Below are 21,175 nucleotides of genomic sequence, written 5' to 3' on the forward strand. Positions count from 1 at the left end.
TGGATTATAATTATTTGACTATAAAGGTAAAACTTTATGTTCAAATGAAACGTAATAAATTACTTTTGGGAAGAATTAAAGAAAATTGAAATTATTGGACGCAATGGTAGAGATATGTGATCCTCTCTAGAAGAGAAAAAAAACATTGGATCTCAAAATTTTTTAGGCATTAATTCGCTAGAATTCTTCTTTAATCAGCGGTTAAAATGTACGCTTTGTAGATGAATAAACAATCGGAACATCAGAACAAATAAAGTATTATCTATGACGAACAAGATTAAGGGACAACAAATTGCTCAGACAGTTACGTACTTTCGATTGCTTCTATAAACGTACCAACCAAAGTTGTAATTATACTTGTTTGTTTTGATCGAATGGTTGAGGTAGTAACATATCATAACCTGTGTACATTGCGACTTCTTCGCATTTGGCTAATCAACCGGGTCGTTGGTCCTGTGTTGGCTATTCTTGGATATACATATAGTTAAATAGTCCTGCTATGCGGACAAACACAGACAGCCTGGAGTAAAACTACACGGGAAATATGATAATAATATTAGTAATTGCTTGTGTGTAGAATGCCACCTCGATATACTTCTGAGCATGCTAACTTTTCATGCAAATATTCATAGTTTCCGAGTGGACGAACGTCAAATCATCAATTCTCTGCATATCGCCGCGGATGTTTTTAACTTATTTTTTCCTATAACACAACGTTTATTCAACATTTTTTTCTATAAATGGAAGACGTACCAAATGCAAATGAGCAAACGAAAGAGTAGTTTCATTTCAGCGTTTTCCGCCTAGTGTTCAAAATATTTCCTTCTAGCGATTATAATAATTCAAAAACTGTACAATCATAACAAGATCATCTTTTGTATATTGAAAATGTAACTGTTTAGCCTTTAAATTGTGCATTTTCATTATGTTTTAACCAGTTACGGTTCGATATCAATAAATGCGTTCACACTGCGGGAACGTATATCAAATCTAATGCATTTGAATTGTTCTATAGTAATAATAGATAGTTTGTTGGAAGACTTATGTATACTTTCATATCTTTAACACTCATTGCGCAATGAAAACGACAACAGAGAATTACGGAACTATATAAATGTAAACAAAATACCATAATCAATCATAATAACGATAGGACAATCATAATAACGACGACGGTGGGTGGGGTCCAGTGTGAAAAATATGTTATCTGCTTTGTTCTACATACCGGAAGGGAATTCTACAGATGAACGAGATTATTCATCCAATATGGTGTAGTAAACTAATGCGCTGCCAGTATAAATGCTTTCATCCGGTTAATCGGTAACGTTCAGGGCTTTTCTGTACGTTGCTGATATTAATTTACTTTGGAAAAGGTGAGATTCTGCTTAAGATTTTTTTTTTATACTGGATTAAAAATGCCAAATTGTATTGAGAGCCGTTATCACACCGTGTCGCTTAAGTATCATTAAACGTTATGAGCAAAAACTTTGCCTGAGCAAACTATTATCGCCCATTCGTGTAACATCGTCGTGCTACAAATGTCTAAAACTTGTGATGATGAAGTGTTTCTTCTATATAAATAACTCCGGGACCGGGATCTCTTCCCAAGGGTTTGCGCGGATCGGTTACTACTCTTGCTGTACTAATGCCTGTCCAAGACGTTTCATTCATAATGTAAATATATTGCACAGTACTTTACACGAACTTTTTCGTTTCCAGTAGTAGTAGCAGTAGTTTGATTTATCTTCAGGTCGTAAAATCTAAACATGTGTTTAGTGGTGTTTTTTTCTATACAATACCTTATTGATCATTGATACACTTGAGTCGTTGCGTATCAGGTTAGGCCAATCGTTCATCTTCGTCGGGACGAAGGTAGCTTACGGATGGTCACAACGGAGACGGTATCGACACCCAAAGAATTTTCTTCTGCTCGCTATCCACGGCTGCCTTTATCTGCGTACACATGTGTGTAATATTCACTCCCGAAATAACAACTATAAAAATAACAGAACGCTGGTTAATACACATATTTCAGTTAATGTTCCAGGGTAAACTCACCAGATATAAACTGTCGATATTCCGATTCCATCTTGAGTGTATGCTCGTACATTTCCTTCGCCGCTTTGGCCGAGATTTTGTCGGTGGAATAGCGCGAGTCTTTGATTTCCTTGATTTGTTTGGCCGATTTGAAGCGCAATAGCAACACGACCGGATATATTTGTGCGCGCTGTAATCGTTCTACTGCCGCCATGCTTACGTTCAGTATGCAGTGACATTGCTTCGAGTGAAAGAAACATACGTTAGTTATCAAACATTGGGACCTACCCCCCCAATAACTTCATACGTTACTCTACCTTATTGTCCCGGACGGCTTGCATGCTCGTATACTCAAATATGCCATTGCTGCGCAGTTTATAGTCCGCGATCGTATTGTTTTGTATCGCTAGCTCCATTTCGTCCTTGGTACATTTCTTTTGACTTTCCTGCAGGACGGCAAAGTCTTCTGGGAAATCCACGCATAACTTATCGATGACAAATTCGGACAGTGGCCCCAATATTATCACGGGTCGGTAAGTGTCTATAATTACATTGAGGTGTTCAAGTAAAATTCCATTTCCAAGACACTTCTTGAACGATTAAGATGGGATACTCACATTCCAACCGTTCTACGCGCTGGTAGCTGCTTAATCCATCGTCACTTAATGACCCCGAATCGAGATACAGGCTCAGGTGCGTATTGCTGAAGCTGGCCAATTCCTTTGAATCGCGAGACGAGCTCCGCTGTGGTTTGATACGTTTGAAGAACGATCTTCGAGCTGAAGTTGAACCTCGTCGTGCCGTCGTATCTACATCACCCGGGTCTCCAAGCAGTCGTAGTTCTTCTTCGACTCTGTAAAATGAACATTTTGAGTACATTACAGTTAGCTCTACAGAATTTAAATTGACTACCAAAGCACGTACTTCAGCTTGTTGGGAATGATACCGCATTGCCTCTTGTGGCCGTATTCGTCTAGCTTCCAAGCGCGCCATTTACCCGGAACGCCACCGAACATGGTATTGTCGACGAACAGCACCTCGTCTTTCGTAAACGATAGCTCCGAATCCCCTTGATCGCAATTACGATCAAATCCGACCCGGATGTACAGTGCATCGCCCGGTTTATCTTTGATTTGATTGAACTCTGTAAAGAAGAGGGCGCCATCGTTCAGGGTAACAGGCTTTAACTAGTGTTCACCTTAACGGGCAACTCGCGACTACTTACTTTGAATGTTGAACAATACGAGCACCTTCACATGATCGGCCGGTTTCGCAATCTCAAGTGCTGCATGCTCCGCCGTGGAACGACGCATATCCGTACCGTTAAACTCCAGTATCTGATCGCCCACTAGCAATCCTGCCTGGTCAGCGATCGAGTCCTTCTGGACGCCGTGGACAAAGATACCATATGCATTACCCCCAACCAACGTAATTCCCAGGTTGGAGGTTTTACGCGTTTCGATGTAAATCTCTCGCGGTTGTTCTTTGTACAGGTTACCTTGGCCAGGCACACCGGAACTACCTACGGCTACGGAACCATCTTCCTCGTCGTCGTGCAGTTGCGTTTGATGCTCAAGACTATCGCTAAACTCTTGCGCCTTAACGAGTGATGACGTTTTCGCGGTGGTCATCGTAGCAGTCATAGAATTGACGGCCGCCGTATTTACCGCTGAAATTAACGAACGCCCCATGGAGCGTGGGGAGTTCTGCGGTGTCGGTGAACCCGATCGTGCAAGATTGTCTTCGCTTGTGGTCAGGTTGCTGTACACAACCGGATTGTAGAGCACAAGCATGGTAATAGAGTTACCACACTGTCGGAGCACGTGTGCCGCCAATTCGTACGTTGCTTTGCGCAGATTTATACCACACACTTCCAACAGTTGATCGCCGATATGCAAACCGACCTTGCTGGCCAGACTATTTTCTCCCACGTTAGACACGAACACTCCACCTCCGTTACGTCGGCAGAAAATTTTTATCCCTAACGACATTTCGCTTTTATCGATCTGCACCAGTCGAAGTTCGCCCACGTTTGGTTTGGATTGTCCGTAATCTTGGAGAGAGCTCCGCTTGTTCGAACCGGAACCGCCACCTCCGGACGGGACGTGACCCGGTTTCAACACTTGTACCTCGAACGTTGGAATCGGTGAGGCACGTTCCGAGCTGCTACAATCAATAGAACCGTTGCTTATCTTGATGCCGCTCCCGCGACTCGTTACACTCTGGTTCGAAGGTATGCGAAAGCCTCCCTGGTGGTGATGATGGTGGTGATGGTGATGATGGTTGCTATTGCTCGTTGGGTGACTTTTGTTCCGCGGGAATGTGCCACCTTCGTAGCCACCGGTGTATCCGGATATGGGAACATCCTCCTTGGACGATTGGATCTGACTGTATCGGTAGGAATAGTCCATGGAAGCGCCGTGCGAGTGATGTCCGATTGCGGCCGGTCCCGTTGCTCCATTTCCTCCACTGCCCGATTGAAACGCCATCATGTGGTCGTTAGCACCACCACCTCCTCCGCCGCCACTGTTCCCTCCTGGCTGATGATGGTTGCGCATAAAGGGATGTGGATACGAACCGGGAAATATGGTTGCACCGTAACCGGCTGTTGCCGCTGGATGTAGGGTGTGGCCACTGCGACTTGATGACGAACCACCTCCAGTACCACCAGTTCCCATCAACTGCTTGCGCATGTGAGACAGTGGCAGGGTATTAGTGTTACCGGGACCACCACCACCACCACCACCGCCGCCGCCAACGATGCCCTGCATACCTCCGCTACTTGTTGGACCCATGTTCGTTGACATTCCGCCCATCGACGGACCACCACCGCCACCGTGCATCCCCCCGAGGGAGAGTGTTTCCGTGTCGATGCTTTCATTATCGCTCGAGTATTTCGACAACGATTTCGTAATCTTTGAGGTCATGAAAAATTCGGTCGTTTTCGACGTAGGTATGCCGAGCGTTCCGGCCGCGCCCGGATAATAAACTGGCGGACTTTTCGACAGCGAATGCGACGCACTGGCAGAATCGATCGAATGGTTACTCTTTTGCGAAGAGGAGGAAGTTGGGATTGGAATGAAATCGAGCGAGTTTTGTTGCTGGTGTGGCGGTAACATTAACTGCTGCTGTTGCTGCAACGGTTGTTTGCTCATCGCCGAAAGGTTCAGGCTAAAACGATGTTTGTTTAAATTTAATCCACCACCATCGTGGTGCCGATCGTCGTACGTCGAAGATCGCGGAAATGGTGCACCACCGGTGTGAGATTTTCCCATCGTACCAGTTGCGGGTGAGTTACCTACGTTTCCACCAACCATTCCAGCCGCTGTCGCATCTCCATACTTCAGTGCAAGCAGTCGTTGTATATCCATGGGCATTACGGGATTTGAATTGCGTTTGCTCGAACTAGGGAGCGTTCCCTGTCCGCTGTTAGAAACACCACCAGAAGGAGTCATGCCACCACCGGGACCTACAACACCTCCACCACCACCACCAACACCACTCGATCCTCCACTACCCGGCATTCCCTGTGGCGACATTGGCCCACCAGTGATCTTATCCGGCTGAAAGCTGGTAGGTATAGTGTTGGCTTCATTCATGACGGCAGCAAAGTAGTTGTTATTGTCCAGATCACCTCCTCGCGGAATAGTCAACTGGGGTCTTATCTTTTTCTTCTGCACTATCGTGCCCGGGTGCGTCTCGTTGATGTGGATCGTCATGTTCACCCTTGGCCACGTACCGCGCGGAACGTCCGACTGATTATGTGGATCGTTTTTGTTACGGCGCTTGGAACGTTTCCCATCCCTCGACTGTTCATCACTATCCAGCACAGAGTCAAGGGCTGCGATCGCATCGTGCTCTTGGCTACCACCGGCACCACCAGCCTCCTTGCTGTGGTTACTGATTGCCATCTTGTCTTTAATTTTCTGTATAAACTCCGTTAACTTTGAGGCCGATTTCGTGGACGATGGCGTACTGGCAGCAACGGAGTTCGGCGTGCTCGAGGAAGGTTGGTACGACGAGGAAGGCATCGCCGACGGTAGGAAGTGATTGTTATTGTCAAACTCTAGGCTCAACCTATGGTTCATCATCGTCATCGCATTTGCGCTTGTGTTCACACTACTCGTATTGGTGGTGTGCTGGCTGCCGAACGTGGACAGTGAATTGTCCGTCTGTGTGCAGCTCGTAGTGTTGCGGATGTGTTTCAACCGTGGCTGGTAGAAGCTAGCGTAGCTCGGATGACTTTCCAGCATTTCCTTGATAACGATCAGATTCAAGCTGCTGTTACGCATATCGTTAATGTAAGCGTGTACATCGTTAATGTTCTTGATGCTCTCCATCGGTTTGTTGTTGATCGACAATATTCGATCTCCCACCGCCAATCGACTATCCTTGGCGGCGATTGAATTCGGCTCCAGTTTCGCTATGTATAGCCCCAGCTCGAGACACAGCCCATGGTTCCGATTCGTGCTCGTAAAGGGGATCTGAACTGGAAGCAATCGCTTCGTTGGCCGCTTCACCGTAATGATGCACTGTGGTACACTGTTCCGAATCGTGCGGTAGATCATGCGCCGCGAGAAAGTGCTGCAGTCGTGGTTGTTTATTTGGCATATGATATCGTTCGGTTTCAGTTTGCCGGCAAAGATCGAGTCGTGCTCCACGGCAGCCACGTACGGACCGCAGAGATTCTTCGTGTTGCTATGATCGCTACCATAGCTGTGATCGAGATCGCCACTGATCGTGAGACCCCAGTCAGACGAATTGCTCAACAACGGCGAGGTATCGATTTCGACCATCTCCACGTCATACTGCTGCAGTGATTCCAAGTTGTAGATCGAGCTAAAGCTGCTATAGTGCGAATTGCGATGACTATTACTATTGTTCATCGACACCAACGACGCGTTTGGCGTTGTTGGCGTACCCGTACCAGCTCCGTTCGCTTGCGACTGATTGCCGCCCGGCAGGTTGGAGGACGGAGTTTGGCCGCTGGAACCGGCATTATTGTTAATACTGTCGCGTGTCATCTGCTCCAGCTGATCGGTAAGCAGCTCGATCTTTTTGTGCGCATCGTCCTTATCACGTATCGCTGCCAGCAGCTTCGACGTGGCTGTGTCCCGCTCTTTGCGGATTTCATCGCATAGATTGCGCACACTGTCACGCTCTTGTACAATCTTTTCCCGTTCCGATATTGCCCAATCCCGCCGTTGCTTGGCCACCTCGGTGTCGTGGATCGCTTTCGCTATCTCGGCCTTTGCCTTGTCAAGCGCTTTTTTTAGACGTTCGATCTCCTGGTTGGCAGTTTCCAAATTTTCCGAAACAATACTGAACTTATCTTTGCTGTCGGACAATTCCTTGTTCCAGCTACTTTCGTTCGAAAGTTGTTGATACTCTTGGCGTGTTTTTAGTAGCTCGATTTTCTCTTTCAACGCAACCATTTCCTTCAGCTTGCCCTGCACTTCCCGTTCGAGGGCTTCATTCTTATCGTAAAGCTTTTGGTTTTCCTTGAGCACACTGCCCCGCTCCGATAGGACGGTTTCGAGTTCCAGTTCCGTCGCCTTCAATAATTCCTTGTACTTGTTGCGCTCTTTCTTCAATTCCTCACACAACTTTATGCAGTGTGCTGGATCTTTCGTAATTTCCTCATACCGATGGCGCAACGTATCGTACTTCTGTTTCAACCCGCTGTACTCGTGATAACTGTTGAAAAAATCACCCTTTCCTTCAAGCTCTTTCTTCAGCAGCTGAAAATCATGTTCCAAGCGTTGCTTTTCGTTCGAAACCGTCTTCAGCTGGGATACCACATCCCGGTACTTGGTCTTGAGATACTCGAACTGCATCAGATGTTCGTACTCCGGGGCGCTACCGTTCGAGCTTGAAAAGCCTGAAAACACATTGTGTCCTACAGATATGGGGGAAGGATTTTTAGGTACTGTTGCATGCAAGGTATCCACCGTCACAACTTACCACCATCATCACTATTGTTTTCACTTGATGCCATTTTTGGGGTGCAAAACGTTTCCGTACGAAAGGTGAGTCTATTTTCAGTGCATTATCGTTTTATTTCGTCTTCAATACTGTCACTTGCGAATGAGAATATTACTGGGGGTCCTAAAAAGATATAAAGTAATGTAATAATTAAATAATGAAAAATAAAATAAAATTATCATACTCTTGGATAGGTTTATGATACCAAAATGTTAAAGATCGAAGTAGAGTTTATAGCCTATGAAGCGTTGTAGCTGGTCGTGCACCCATTAACAGTGAAAGAAAGCGTTATTATAGAAAGACATCTTACACAATTCATTATTGAGATGATGCGAAACAGTTGTGGACAATGAGATCGAATGCCTCGAAATTGTTTTATGACACGATACGATCCGCCAACGAAGATGTCACCGAGTGCCTGTATCGCTTTTAATGGGGATGGTGTTACCATAGGGTTAGAGCAAAAGATCATGAACCATTGTTTTTGGTTGCTAGTTTAGTGGTAACACTAGAAATATTTGCCACATCCCGACTGTGATCACATTGAAAGTGGAACAACTTCCTTCACTATGTGCTCTTATTGTTATTTTCTTCACATTTTAGCATTCATCAACAGAATTGGCAATAGTGATTGCATGTTTTATATTACGTTATATAAAATTTGGGCCAGGCAGGTGGTGTGCTTTGCTGCCTAACAAGCAGGCCAAAAGTTTGGAGTAGAGTGCAGTGTAATGAGACCGAATTTCGCCTGGTTGTAAAGCTGCAGACACTCCCACACTCACTTAAGACATGCATACCGACTTAGATTTACGCAACTGAGATCACATTTTACACTAAACGCTGGATGTTACTAATTGCGTCCGCAACCAGATGAATGTAGGTGAAATGGTCGAGAAAGTGTAGGCCGGATGATGATTTTTATCTGGAGCTCTACTTGGTGCACCACTGACGGATGAAATGTCATTTTGGACGAGCGAACGAGAGAGCTCGGATGCGCCCTGGTTGACCGTCGTACTCCACCAAAAAAAGGGAAAACACAAATATGTTTTTGTGATGCAGAAGTGCTGCACCGGTTCCCTGGGTGCATGACCATATCGCGTCTCGCGAGCTAGAGAGGAAACTATATGCTGGCCGGAAAAGCGCGCATACTTACGTCTAGGGGATCGTAAAGATTCCATATATCGTTTGCAGCATCGCAGTACACACTTGCTTTACTCCCCGATCCCGACACACGGAAGAATTGCCCCACAATTTGCTTAGCTGGCAGTCAATTCGCGATGCACGTAGGTGAGCTACTGGTTGGTTCTGGTCGCTTGCGAGGTGAGAACATTTTACACGCAAAAAAAGGAACACAATAGAACGACACGACACGCACAACAAAACAACGATCGCGAGAAGCAGCGAAAAAAGCTCAGATTTGGTGGTCTGTAGCGTTTTCGCTGGGTAGACCGACTGCACACTGAAGCATGCAGTGCTCGGTGACATCCACCAGAATGACAGTAGATGTTTCAGAATTGGTTAAATTGTGTATAATTTGAAAGAAATATAGTTTTTAGTTATACAGTTGCAATAATAATGTAATTGGCAGAGCAATATAAAAGATACAAGCTGTTAAAATGTGCATGTGTTTGAATTATGACATATTTCGTGCAATCATCGTTCATAGTGAATGTTAAAGAAACTCAATTATTTATGTTTATGTACTCAACTCTCAAACGGTATCCTGGATGACAAAATCAATCACAAATTCAAGAATCCTTCCCATCGTATCAAAAGAATAAAAGAAACTGATATGAATCGTTGTTATACTGAAAAATGGCCTAAATCTTAAAGTGAAACAACCGATTCGGTTGGTTTTGAATTTAGTTTTATTTGTTTTTTCGTGTGAACCGTTCTATTTCGTACATTTGCTCATTTCGTTTAAATATAAAAATTATTTTCCCACAGTTCCGCGTCGCTGCTACTTCATGCTCATGGATCCTCTACTTTTATTCCTGCTAAGGACACCGAAAATCTTTCCAGTTCTCGTTTCGGGTTTTGTTCCGCGCTCTTAATAGGGGACACTATTCGAACGGATTTACATAATGACGAGAGCCGGAGAGAAAGAGTTCGGTTTGACGTGATTGACACGTAATACAATCGACTGGTTCATGGGTGCAAAACAATATAAAACGCAAAAAATGGATCCTCTAACTTAAGGCGCCTAACGCGCTGCAAAAATAAGGCAGGGAACAATGGACCACCCGGAAGGGTAAACGATGATAGAACGATGTTGTAAGCTTACAGGAAACACTAACGGAACAAATAGCCCTGTATAGTGTCCTAGGATGTTACCGGGATCCGTACGTCGATTGAACGGATAGGATTGGAAAGATGAACAGTTCAACCTTGCCGCACATCCGTTCTACTGTTTGCTAGTTGTAAACGCAGAAGAAGTTAACCTGTACGAACTTTGTCTGCACCGAATGCTCATTAGCGAACCTCTTCCATTTAAGCTATTAGTAACCTACGTTAATTGCAATAAAGAGGGCGTTAAGTTGTCGGTAAAAGATTTTCCTACGTGCACTTCGCTGCAACTTAACAACACTTGTGTTTTCAGTTTACGTTCCTGTTTTTACTCTCTCGCTTTCTCGATGCTGTTCTGTTCTAGTTCCGCCTTTTTATACCTTGTGACCAACCAATAGCACTTCAATCCTCCATTTACGTTACTCACTGCTGTGTAATCGTTACGACGCCAGCGTTTGGATCTTCCTTAGCCCCGAAGTTCTTGTGTTGGCTTGTGCAAACTTTCTGATTTTATCTTTCTATCCTAAGTAAGGGCGATTTCACATTATATCGCCACTGGTAAATTAATAGGCAAAACAATACAGAAGTATGACAAAAATGCCTCGATGAATACGACGATGATTATGGTGGTGGCGTGCTGGTGATGATGATGATAAGTTGGTGGCTGCGTGGATACTGATGGAGTTCTCGTCGAGCAATGTATGGGAGAGGGAAGGATGGTCGTGGGCGGGCGGATGACCAATTTCGCTGCTCAGTTCTCGCTCTTGCCAGTTCGTCGTAGCAGCGCTGCCGCTAGATCCTTCTTCATCGTCGCCTGCTGATTTGTGTCGGCCAGCGACTGAATACTTCGCAACCCATTAACGATGTCCTTCGTTTTGCCGAAGTAGATCTCGTTTAGTGTGTTGCGTATTTTGTTCTCCATGTCCTCGACAATACGACCGATGTTGGCAATATGGGGGCTGGTTTCGCTCACTGGTGCATCTTGTTCGATCTGCAAAATGGATACATACAGGGGCAACATTAATAAAACATACCACGGCGAGTCATCTTCGTGGTGTCGCATCAGCGCTGTACAACCATTACGGCACTGCCGAAAGCGCATCGCCGCAAAGTGAAAGTAAACACGGTGGCTTATGAATAAACAACGCTACGAATGCGTGCAGTGACAATGTAGCATTATCATCGACGGCACGCATTCTGCTGCAGCAAAGCGAAAATGCCAAACTAGCTTAATTTCATCCTTCTCTTTCCTGCGCTCATACACTGTTTCCCTTTCTCACCGCGCTATTGTGCAAACGGTGGATCACACAAATGACCGATGATGTGATTTCGCTGCCGTTGTGCGGCGCCTATCACACTTAAGGTTCGTTCACTCGTGAACACAGTTTAAAATTAACTTCTACGCTTCAGCAAAGACACGATACCAAACTAGGACGCTGTATAAAACCCTGCCCTTATGATATGTATTGGGTTTCTGTGTATCTTACCTGTCTGGTGAGGCTTCCACCGAGGTTGATCGTACCGGAGCCCTGTCGGTTAGTCTGCAGCCACAGCATCGCGGTCGACGTTAGCTTGTAGTGCGCTGTTCGTCCGGAACTTTTCTCCTGCACCTCCACGACATGGATCGAATCCCAGCAGCCCTTCGTCTTCTGGTTGCCTTCGCCAGCTTTTTTGATCAGAATTACACCAGCAAACCCATGATCAAGATCCCACAGATAGGCCGACGATACGCCTCCTTCGTAGTACATCTCGCGGTACTGATCGAACGCAAGGTTTGCTTCGATTTCCAGCTTGCGTAGCCGCTCTGACGGCATTGAACCATCCTCTAGCGGAGGGTCGTACGTGTTCGACCAGGGCGAACGGTAGGAATCACCGTCGCGATTGTAATCACACAGCAGGTAGTCCTTGCCCGTTTCCTTATCCTTCGCTATCTTCAGTGGTTGATCTACCGAGGTCAGCAGATCCTCGCATAGGGCCGGTGCCAAATCGATAAGATCGATAAGGTTCTTCTCAATCTGTTGTGGGGGAAGTCTCCTCATCAGATCTAGCGCGCAATCCATTTGTTGATCCGTCTGTGAAGAACACGCAAAAACCGCGATCCAATGTGAAAAAGGGGAAAACAAAATATGAGAGCATAGATAAGTGGAGGACACAAAGATATTGATATCAGTGCGACCGTTTTTCTTGTGATTCTCGTGAAAGCGCCCCGCCCTACCGTTTTGCTATGGTCTGCCTATACTTACCATACTGTATGCGTCACTTCCGTATCACAGACTCTTTACGAACGAAGGAAGGATGATTAGCTAAATACACGTAAACACGCTCGCAAAAACAATCACACTCCGAGGCACAAGCAAACAGAAAACTTGAGGGCAGGTACGGTTCTTGTAGGTCACAGACAAGTGTGTGTTCTGTGCGTTCTATCTCAAGATTCACCCTACAGTCGCGATATTTTCTGTACAGTTGGAAGATGAATCAATCGCCAATGTCGATGGTCTGTGGTTCACTTTTATGTTCACACCGTTGAGCTCTGGACGCGACGTGCGTATACTCTGTTTTCCGCAATACTCTCTAGGGCCCTGTTCCGATAAAGCACCCGAACCAGAGAAAGTAAAGCACGATAAAAAGAAAAAAATGAAAATAAGGAAATATTTTGACGTGACTAATGATTGCGAAGGCAACAACGACAGCGACGACCACCGACCGATTCCTAGCGTACAGGGGCGGTGTTCTTGTGTGCCGTAGAGGATGGTAATCGTTGCCGGGGGAATACAGAACACTCCAGCAACGTGTAAGTTACAGAAATATGCACTAAAATCGTTGCACTTCTCTAATTTCCACTAACCAAATTGTTTTTTGCTCGAATAAGCAGCTCTTTTCCGTGACAGCGAAGTGACAGTTGTGATGACAGCAGGCACGAACGTCAAAGTGGCAAAACAAAAGTACAGTGGGCTAGCGTTTCGCCAAATTTGGTCAACTATAATTGTGCATAATTTTTTTTGAAAATTTTCTACTGTTTTGTTGGCACACACGTTAATGCCACACGTGATTAGTTTTTGTAATAGTTCACTAAATAGAGATTTAAGTGTGCGTTCTAGTATCATCAAGCTTATCGTTTTTATTTTGCCAATGACCATGCCGTAATCCATGATTCAAAGCCAAATTGAACGTAAAGTAAAAATGTTTCTGCAGGATGCATTCGCTAATTTTAGTGAATGTTTGTCTTGCCAAGTTTCCCCACGTTTCGGGTAAGCATTATAATTTGATAAACAATACAGTTTGAGAGCATTTTTGTTCCAACGCTTTAATATTACAACTCTGTCAGAACAAATCTGTGATATGTTCCGATAAGTCGGTACGGCACCCAAAACAAAACCCACGCTCGCCACGGCTTACGTTTACAGTAATTGTATATTTGTTTCTGGTTTGACCGTACACCGCTTCGATGTTGCATATTTTATTACACGTTTAGTATGATTTGATCATTTGTTTATAGAAATAAAAACAACAGACATAACGAGTAACTTGATACGCACTACACCACAGTCCGTATCGTTGCGCGTAGGATTTTTGGAACGATGCACATGTCTTTTCTGGCTTTTCCTAAAACTTGTAGCGATCCGCGTTCTGATTGTTTATGGAAAATAAATATATTAAAGCTTACACAAGAGCACAGTCCGCACGGGTTGGCTGCTCCACAGAGCCTAACATCGATTCATTACTATAATGGTTTGTCCTTTGCAAAATGTCGTTTGATTCGGGTTTATAAAAGTTTTAGGCTGTGTTTTCTATGCACCACCATCACCTCTCGTGAGCGTGGGGGGAACGGGTGTGTGGATGGGAGAAAGAGAGACATCGATTTCCGTTTGGCTGCGTCTTATGATCATTGAAGCTACCGGTTGATGGTCCATGATGCAATCCCCGGAGTACACTAAAACTAACAGTTAACAATGTTATTTCCTTCTAAAAATATGACTTTATCCTCTATGGTTTTGGTGGTCTACTAGTGCAACATTAGTGATACCGCAGTATCGCAGTTTCCGCTCCCGTCTGAATCTGTCTGGAAATGGTACACGTTACGAGGCTAAAGATAGTAACTAGTAGCAGTTGCACTGATTCCAATTAATCCCATGAGGATTATCACATTAGCTGGAAACAGTGGCAAGGACCTGACCACATGGGCCCTTCTCTCGGTTGTTAGATCTTTAAAGAATGGCACAGATCCTTCCACGGTTCTGATCGATATGTCGCCGACTGTTGGCAGTGTTTCGCCCTGCCCCACTGTTTGGTCCGCTGCGTCCCGTGCTGGAACCGGAATGCGCCGTCCCAGTGATTGATTTCAGCTCGAGAAATTCGTAGGCTCCTCCGTTTGTCGTCGCTAACCGGGCGTTCGTTTGCTCCCGCTGTAAACGATGCATTATGATGCGGTACACACCGATAATGTCACTACGCGGTCCGTTTGTAACCGCCCGCGCGATCATGTCTCCGGTTATACCGAGAGCCTTCATCATGCGGCGAGTTTCCATTTCCAACGAATGCAAATGTCGATTACCCTCGGAGGAAACGGTCGTCGTCGGGTACATCATGAACCGGCCATGTTCATCGTCAATCGTCCGGTGCAGTTTTTCGCGCAGATCTATCACACGATTGGCACGCGACACACCATCCGGCCCGGTTAAACTCTCCGCCGACACTAACTCCATTGGGCCGATGCGCTTCTTTAGCGTACGGCCAAAGGAAAATCGACGAGGTTTTCTCTCCTGACTGGTGCTACTTTCCTTACGATTGCCATTGATTCCGGCTGTCGGATCGTTGGTGACTTGATTATTGTAGTTATTCGTACCATTAGCGTTATTGTTATCATTATTATTATTTGACACATCGTTGGAAAGATCCTTGCTTAAATGGGAATGATGCAGATGGTGTTCGGTGACGAATGTGGTGTCCGCCGCGTCAGCCGCGACCCGTGGATCCGGCTTGAGCGGATGCAGATAGTTTTCCTCCAATACGCTTGCGGCCCGCTTGGTGCTGCAAGCGATCGTACGCAAATTGGGTATCTCCGGTGCATTGGCTAGGCGCTCGTCCCGCGAGGACGATGACTTCGTCGAGGAGGACGTTATTGGTTGGTGCCGACGATGGTGATGATGTTGGTGACGCTGATTGTTGTTGGCAGCACTAAGGTTGTTATCACGGCTGGATGCGTTTGACTCGGGCGAGGAAAGTCGATCGCGAGGGGCGGGAAAAAACCAGAACAGCTTTTTTCGCCTTCGCCTAGGAACATTGTTGGGGTTTCGAATTTGGCCGACGGTGGTTTGATGATGGTGGTTCACCCTCCCGAGGCGACCGGCATGATCCTGTGCGTATCTGAACCACTGGCAGTCCAACAGCTGCTCGATCGTGGGTCGTCGGGACGGTGTATGAACCAGAATTCGCTCTGGAATGCAACATAAAGGCAGCATTCATAGTCAAAATTACTCAATGGACTGACATCAAACTGGCAAGAATACTTACGAATGACGCGACAGCATGGCACACTCAGGCTGGTGGAGATGACAAATTCTCCCTTAAGCACGGCCGTCCTTAGCAGTGGTACTGTGGGTGCTTTGAACGGCATACATCCCTCCAGCATGAAGTAGAGCAATATGCCGAGGGCCCAGATATCGACCGGCCCTCCGATGTAGTGATCGTCGCTGAACAGTTCCGGTGCGGCGTACGGTGGTGAACCACAAAACGTGTCCAAATGCTGCCAGGGTCCGTTTACCAGCTGAGTGCTGAAGCCAAAATCGGCCAGCTTGATGCGTTCCTCGCTCACCAGTAACACATTCTCCGCCTTGATATCACGATGCACGAAACCTAAACTATGCTGCAAAGGTTAGAAATAGAAGAAGATGTATTAGAAGAAAGCATTAGAAATACGGTTCCGATGTCCTGAAGATCGTTCGTGCTCCCTCCTACCAGATGCTTCACAGCCAGTAGCAGTTGTTGGAAAAGCAATGCAGCGTGCGGTTCCTTGAGCGGGCCGACCTCCGTAATGCGATTGTAAAGTTCACCGCCTTGCACCCATTCGCTGATCAGATGAATCTTTCCCAATGTTTCTATCACTTCGAACAGTCTGTGAACAAGAGGGGGCAAAAAGATGATGCGCATCATTACTAGTGTCTTTTAGCAGTCCCTACCGGAAATTTATGCTTACCTTAGAATAAATGGATGGTAAACACACTCAAGCGTGCTTACCTCGCGCGACAACATGCGTAGCGCCTTAGCATCTAGACGACTGGTGTCCACTACCTTAATAGCGACTTTATCTGCAGTGGCACACCCACACACCCGAACCGCGGCGTCGCAATGGGTCGCCCCAAAATTAAAGACACGTTCCGAGGCACAGGACAGTGCAGAGCATAAAGGGAAAAAAGAATCGGAAGGTACAAGTGAAAAGACCGCTCAAAATCTGTTCGTTTCATGTTAAATCACAATTATGGCATTCTTCCTGGGACGTTTTCATTATCCTTTTGCTCCCCTCACGCGCATATCGCTGCCGCCATTGATCGTGGGGTTAACGATTCTCATTAGTGTGTGCTGCCGTTCAGGAGCAGTGAAGGATGATGACGTTGGCGATGGGGAAGGCCCACCCGTATCGGGACTTCATCGCAACCAGGGAAGGGAAACTACAAATGAAATAATCACCTTTGGTTAATTGATGAACAGCGAGCTTGACACGCGAGAAGTTGCCTCGTCCGATATCGCCACAGAACCGGTACAGGCCGATGCGTCTGCCCAGCGCTACCTGCCAATGCCAACGTCGCAAACGGGGAAAGGAACCATTTATGCAGAATACGGTACCGCCACCAGCACGTCGGTTGGCACGTCCAGGACATCCGGGACGGAACAATTACGGAGCATGGGGAGCAAGAAAACAGAAAGAAGGTAAATTTTTAAACGACATTAATACACCTTCCCCTTCTTCCGAAGTCATTGGAGTCAGGTCGGGAGGGGTTAAAAGGATATGGCGAACAAGTTGTTTATCGACGAGTGATTGATGAATAGGTGTTGGAATTTGTTCCTCGTCGGAAGCCAGTAGCCGGAAAGATGAATATTAAATGTGTGTTGTGATTTTGATGGCGCAATAATTGAATGCCTGTGCGGACTCGCAGTGATATTGCAACCGAGATTGGGTGAATAGAAAAGTTAATCCTTGACAAAAGCAAACCTTGCCCACCATGCCATGCTCACGTTCTCACACCCGAAACCCCGCTGCTTCGGAAGTTTTGAAGTTTCGGACTTTCGGCAGGAACTCACACAGCGCACAGCTTTGTAATTATGCAGCAAATAATGCTGCTTTCTTTCGTGCATTGTAGCTAGTAAATATTAATAGCCAGTGCCATAACACCTTCCAGCAAAGCGTACACAGCTTAGTGGAATAGTAAACGTTCGATCGAGGCCGAGCTGGGCAGAAAGCGGTTGTTAAACCTTGAATAACAACAAAAGTCGTCTCAGGTTCAGGCTGGATACAGGCCAGCCAACCTTTAGAGCGGCTTATACGTGTGGCATTTGTGTAAGTCGCTGGTTTTATGATATTTTATCGTATTAAAGTGGAATAAATTTCGAAAGGAATCTAAAACCAAATTAAGCTGCAATTAGTATACCGATCAGCAGTTTTATTAAGGGAGTTGTACACAGGTGGAAAATTCTTGGAAGCGTCTACTCTATCGTGAACTTAACACGAAGTTCAAGAGAAAATCCGTCCCAATGTTACTTGCCGTCAAGGGACGTAGTGTCGGAGAAATGTCGGAGATTATCTTAGTGTACATCATAACAAGTTGCTAGAGATCATAACATAATAATAGTCCAGCTTGGACGCGGTTAAAATTATTGATTTCTACATACATTTATTTTAAAATTCTTTTTCAATTTTCAACATAATCAAAACATCCTAAGTATGAGGATAGGAAATTTACGAGGATTATGAGAAAAATACCAGAGTTCCAATAGTGCAGCAACTATGATGGCCGCTAATCAGTAGATAATCGTCAAAGATATCATGCTCCTAATGCTCCATATGTTATATATTCCATATTAAATTATTATGAATTAATATTATTAGTAATTGTTATAAAAATGTGTGTTACTAAAATTTCTTCGGTTTTTAGGCCGCCGGAGTGTACTACCTCCTTAAGTAATTTGTATGAAGCTGCATTGAATGTCCGACCTACTCCAACACCGGACTTCGTATTAAACCTTCATTAGTAGTCGCATTCCCGCAAGCTTTTATGCGATATGCTAAGCTTCTTAGTAAATAACGAGTTATTAATACTCGTAAGTAAAGAAGGGGACTCTTAGTTAACCAACATTTCTGTTCCGGAAATCGCTTCCAGCTGGTCCACATCAGGTACTCCTCAACAACAGCAACAACAGCAACAAAAAAAATGGGAAAAGCCCCATGTAATGCTAATTTTCTTTCTGCGTAGTGACACGTTTTCCACCAGCTGTGTGTGTCACACATTGGGAAGCGAAAGCAAAGCGTGTCGATTAACGCACGCTCACCGAAATATTACGCAATGCAGTCGGCAATCGTGTCAAGAGCTGTCGAGGCGTCGAGTGGGCTAATATGGGAGCCGAAGGTGTTGGAAATTATGGGCGGTTGTGCAAAACCCATCTCCTACCTCCCGGTCCAATGGCACGCTTCCGGAAGCGATACCTCATCGTACCCACTTGGCGTTCCGATAGCGAGCACCCTTCGCCGTGCTCTCACCGCGGAAGTAACTCGTTAGACATTATTTGATCCGATAAGAAACTTGCTTCCCTTGCTTGTAGTTGCCCACCAACCAGACCCAGACAAAAGCCCTAGCTGGCCGTCTTGTGCTGCCACCCCTTGGAGAGAGGATCCTTGATGAGCAGTTAACGCCATACCGTCAGCACACCCCCCAGGGCCCCAGAGGCCTGCCGGTTGTTGTCAGCAGGGTGGTCAGCAGTTAGTTGGGCGCTTTGTTTGGAAATTAATAATCACCCAATCTCGATGGTGTGTTGGAATGGTGTCAAGATGTGGATGGCGCGTGGCACGCGTGAGTGATTGATGGATGTCGTTTGGGACAGTGGGAATGGCGAGACAGGTTTACCTCTTGCGAACACCGGGGGTCATTCTGGAGGGCGGTTGTGTAGCGCTGATAGATTGGAGTTTTTGGCGTCGGTACAGCTGATGCTAGAATGCCTTGTTCCACTGGAGCGAACAAACAAAAAACGGTCCGAGAGAGAGAGTGAAAGTGAGAAAGACACAAGAAAAAGGAAAATGAAAACAAAGCGCGTATTTAATTAGGACGCGCCATCAGAGCGATAGGCGAACGGCGGATGGCACTCCATGGTAATTAAGCGAAGGATAAATATTTGATCCGACAGAACGAGAATCGTTCGTCATTCCGATGGGCAGTGTAATAATACTAATTAGCTAGGATGTCCATCATTTGCCCATAAGTCTAACACGTTTAGCTAATCGGAATTGGTATCAAATTGGAAGTCACGGAAATTTTATCGCAGGCGAACAACGAACGCAACGAACGCAAGACGCCACGCAAGCAGTCAAAAAACGGCACGGCCAAATAGTACTTACTGATACATCTTTTATTTTGGCAGATCGCTGCTGAGCACTGCGTTGCACGTTAAAGACACGCGGAAAGCTGACATGGTGCTTTGCCTCGAGATCATTGGCTCATTTTCATAGGGTTTGTGCGGGTTGTGGGTATATTTTCCTAAAATTAAAAATGTGAAATTCTTCGTTACTAGTGTTGGGTGAATCAGATTTAGGTACATAAATCTGAATGAATCTTTGAACGGAATGAATGAATCTGAATCTTTTAAAGATCCATGAATCCTCAAAGATTAATGAGCTTTCAGAAGCAAAAATAATAAATATTATAAAATCAAGTTTGCCGGAAGATTCGTACATCTATGGGGATTCCTGATAGGTTTGAGGATTAACGAATCTTGAGGAATCTTGAGGATTAATTATTCTTGAAGAATCTTGAGGAATCATGGATTTTGAAGATTTTGGAATCTTTTGCGAGTTGACTCCTGCTTTTATTGACTGCTCACTGCAGATTCATACGAATGACTCTTTTCAAAAGATTCATGAAGCACTTGGACCGAATTGGAGGCAAGACACGAATAAAACTTCAAGAAATTGTGGAATTTCTTAGTATATCCACATTTAAAAATTCCAAGTAGCCTCACGCTCCTCCCGATGGTAGTAAAACGTGATCGATCGCCATGGTTTGTTTGGGGAAGTGTAGTTGGAGAATCGAATCGTGCAGATTAGCACAGTGCTAAGATTATAAATCAATTGCAAGTTTTATAAATATCGCTCAAGCAACTCCACTGCTCACCCGTGCACACTCCAACAAAGGGGAACTGTTTGCTAATCGCGAAGCGGTACAGAACAAAACCCGCGAGCGGGCATTCTAATTCCATCCGCTGTTTGTGCAATTTAATATTTGACAAAGCATATAAATAGCACCCGGAGACGGCCCATCCGCGAAAGGTGTTAATTTAAGCTACTTCGTCGCGGATTAGTAACACTGATCGCTTAGCGGTTGTGGCTTATTTTGTGACCGTTTGTGCTAGTTTTTTTTTTCGGCAACCTATCGAACGATAAAACACACGGCAAGGACACAGTGGTGCGCTGTTTGCGTGCTGCTTTAATGAAATTTCTTTACAGCGTGCATCGCCCAACAAACCCCTTTCGAGGGTTCCACTATTCTGCCGCGGAGTTTTGGGCTTTTAATCGATCAAACGCGGACGCCCCGGGTAGATTGGGCGATGGGCAAAAGTTCATCAATGGATCCGTACCGTACCGTGCGGAGAGCTGAAAGTGGGTAAA

General features: G+C 45.5%; 3 protein-coding genes across 3 annotated transcripts; all 3 read right to left on the reverse strand.

Moving 5' to 3' along the window:
• Positions 1 to 1,887: 1,887 nt before the first annotated feature.
• On the reverse strand, positions 1,888 to 8,035 carry LOC128711111 (disks large homolog 5). The gene is made up of 7 exons (XM_053805976.1): positions 8,002 to 8,035; positions 3,263 to 7,936; positions 2,962 to 3,181; positions 2,655 to 2,890; positions 2,355 to 2,578; positions 2,059 to 2,278; positions 1,888 to 1,994 (listed from the first exon to the last, which is right to left on the reverse strand). The coding sequence occupies exons 1-7, from the start codon at positions 8,033 to 8,035 to the stop codon at positions 1,888 to 1,890; spliced, it is 5,715 nt and encodes a 1,904-aa protein (XP_053661951.1).
• A 3,024-nt stretch (positions 8,036 to 11,059) lies between these two features.
• On the reverse strand, positions 11,060 to 13,457 carry LOC128712386 (F-actin-capping protein subunit beta). Its single transcript, XM_053807281.1, has 3 exons — positions 13,443 to 13,457; positions 11,796 to 12,380; positions 11,060 to 11,299 (listed from the first exon to the last, which is right to left on the reverse strand). The coding sequence occupies exons 1-3, from the start codon at positions 13,455 to 13,457 to the stop codon at positions 11,060 to 11,062; spliced, it is 840 nt and encodes a 279-aa protein (XP_053663256.1).
• Positions 13,458 to 14,513: 1,056 nt separating this feature from the next.
• Positions 14,514 to 19,517, reverse strand: LOC128711113 (sperm motility kinase). Its single transcript, XM_053805978.1, has 6 exons — positions 19,422 to 19,517; positions 16,993 to 17,092; positions 16,502 to 16,613; positions 16,264 to 16,420; positions 15,820 to 16,171; positions 14,514 to 15,742 (listed from the first exon to the last, which is right to left on the reverse strand). Exons 3-6 carry the CDS (start codon positions 16,555 to 16,557, stop codon positions 14,514 to 14,516), a joined length of 1,794 nt encoding a protein of 597 aa, XP_053661953.1. The 5' UTR covers positions 16,558 to 16,613; positions 16,993 to 17,092; positions 19,422 to 19,517.
• Between the last annotated feature and the right edge of the window lie 1,658 nt (positions 19,518 to 21,175).

Source organism: Anopheles marshallii, chromosome 3, assembly GCF_943734725.1.
Source record: "Anopheles marshallii chromosome 3, idAnoMarsDA_429_01, whole genome shotgun sequence".
Taxonomy (NCBI): domain Eukaryota; kingdom Metazoa; phylum Arthropoda; class Insecta; order Diptera; family Culicidae; genus Anopheles; species Anopheles marshallii.

Bases quoted from the DNA above. Each gene is read 5' to 3' on its own strand.
- LOC128711111 (XM_053805976.1), bottom strand. From the start codon at position 8,035: ATGGCATCAAGTGAAAACAATAGTGATGATGGTG. The intron at 7,937-8,001 runs GTAAGTTGTGAC...CCATATCTGTAG, and splicing joins AAACAATAGTGATGATGGTG to GACACAATGTGTTTTCAGGC. The intron at 2,891-2,961 runs GTACGTGCTTTG...TTCATTTTACAG, and splicing joins ATCATTCCCAACAAGCTGAA to AGTCGAAGAAGAACTACGAC.
- LOC128711113 (XM_053805978.1), bottom strand. From the start codon at position 16,557: ATGTTGTCGCGCGAGGTAAGCACGCTTGAGTGTGTTTACCATCCATTT. The intron at 16,421-16,501 runs GTAAGCATAAAT...TCTTGTTCACAG, and splicing joins TACCATCCATTTATTCTAAG to ACTGTTCGAAGTGATAGAAA. The intron at 16,172-16,263 runs GTAGGAGGGAGC...TAACCTTTGCAG, and splicing joins TACTGGCTGTGAAGCATCTG to CATAGTTTAGGTTTCGTGCA.
- LOC128712386 (XM_053807281.1), bottom strand. The intron at 11,300-11,795 runs GTAAGATACACA...TCCATTTTGCAG, and splicing joins GTGGAAGCCTCACCAGACAG to ATCGAACAAGATGCACCAGT.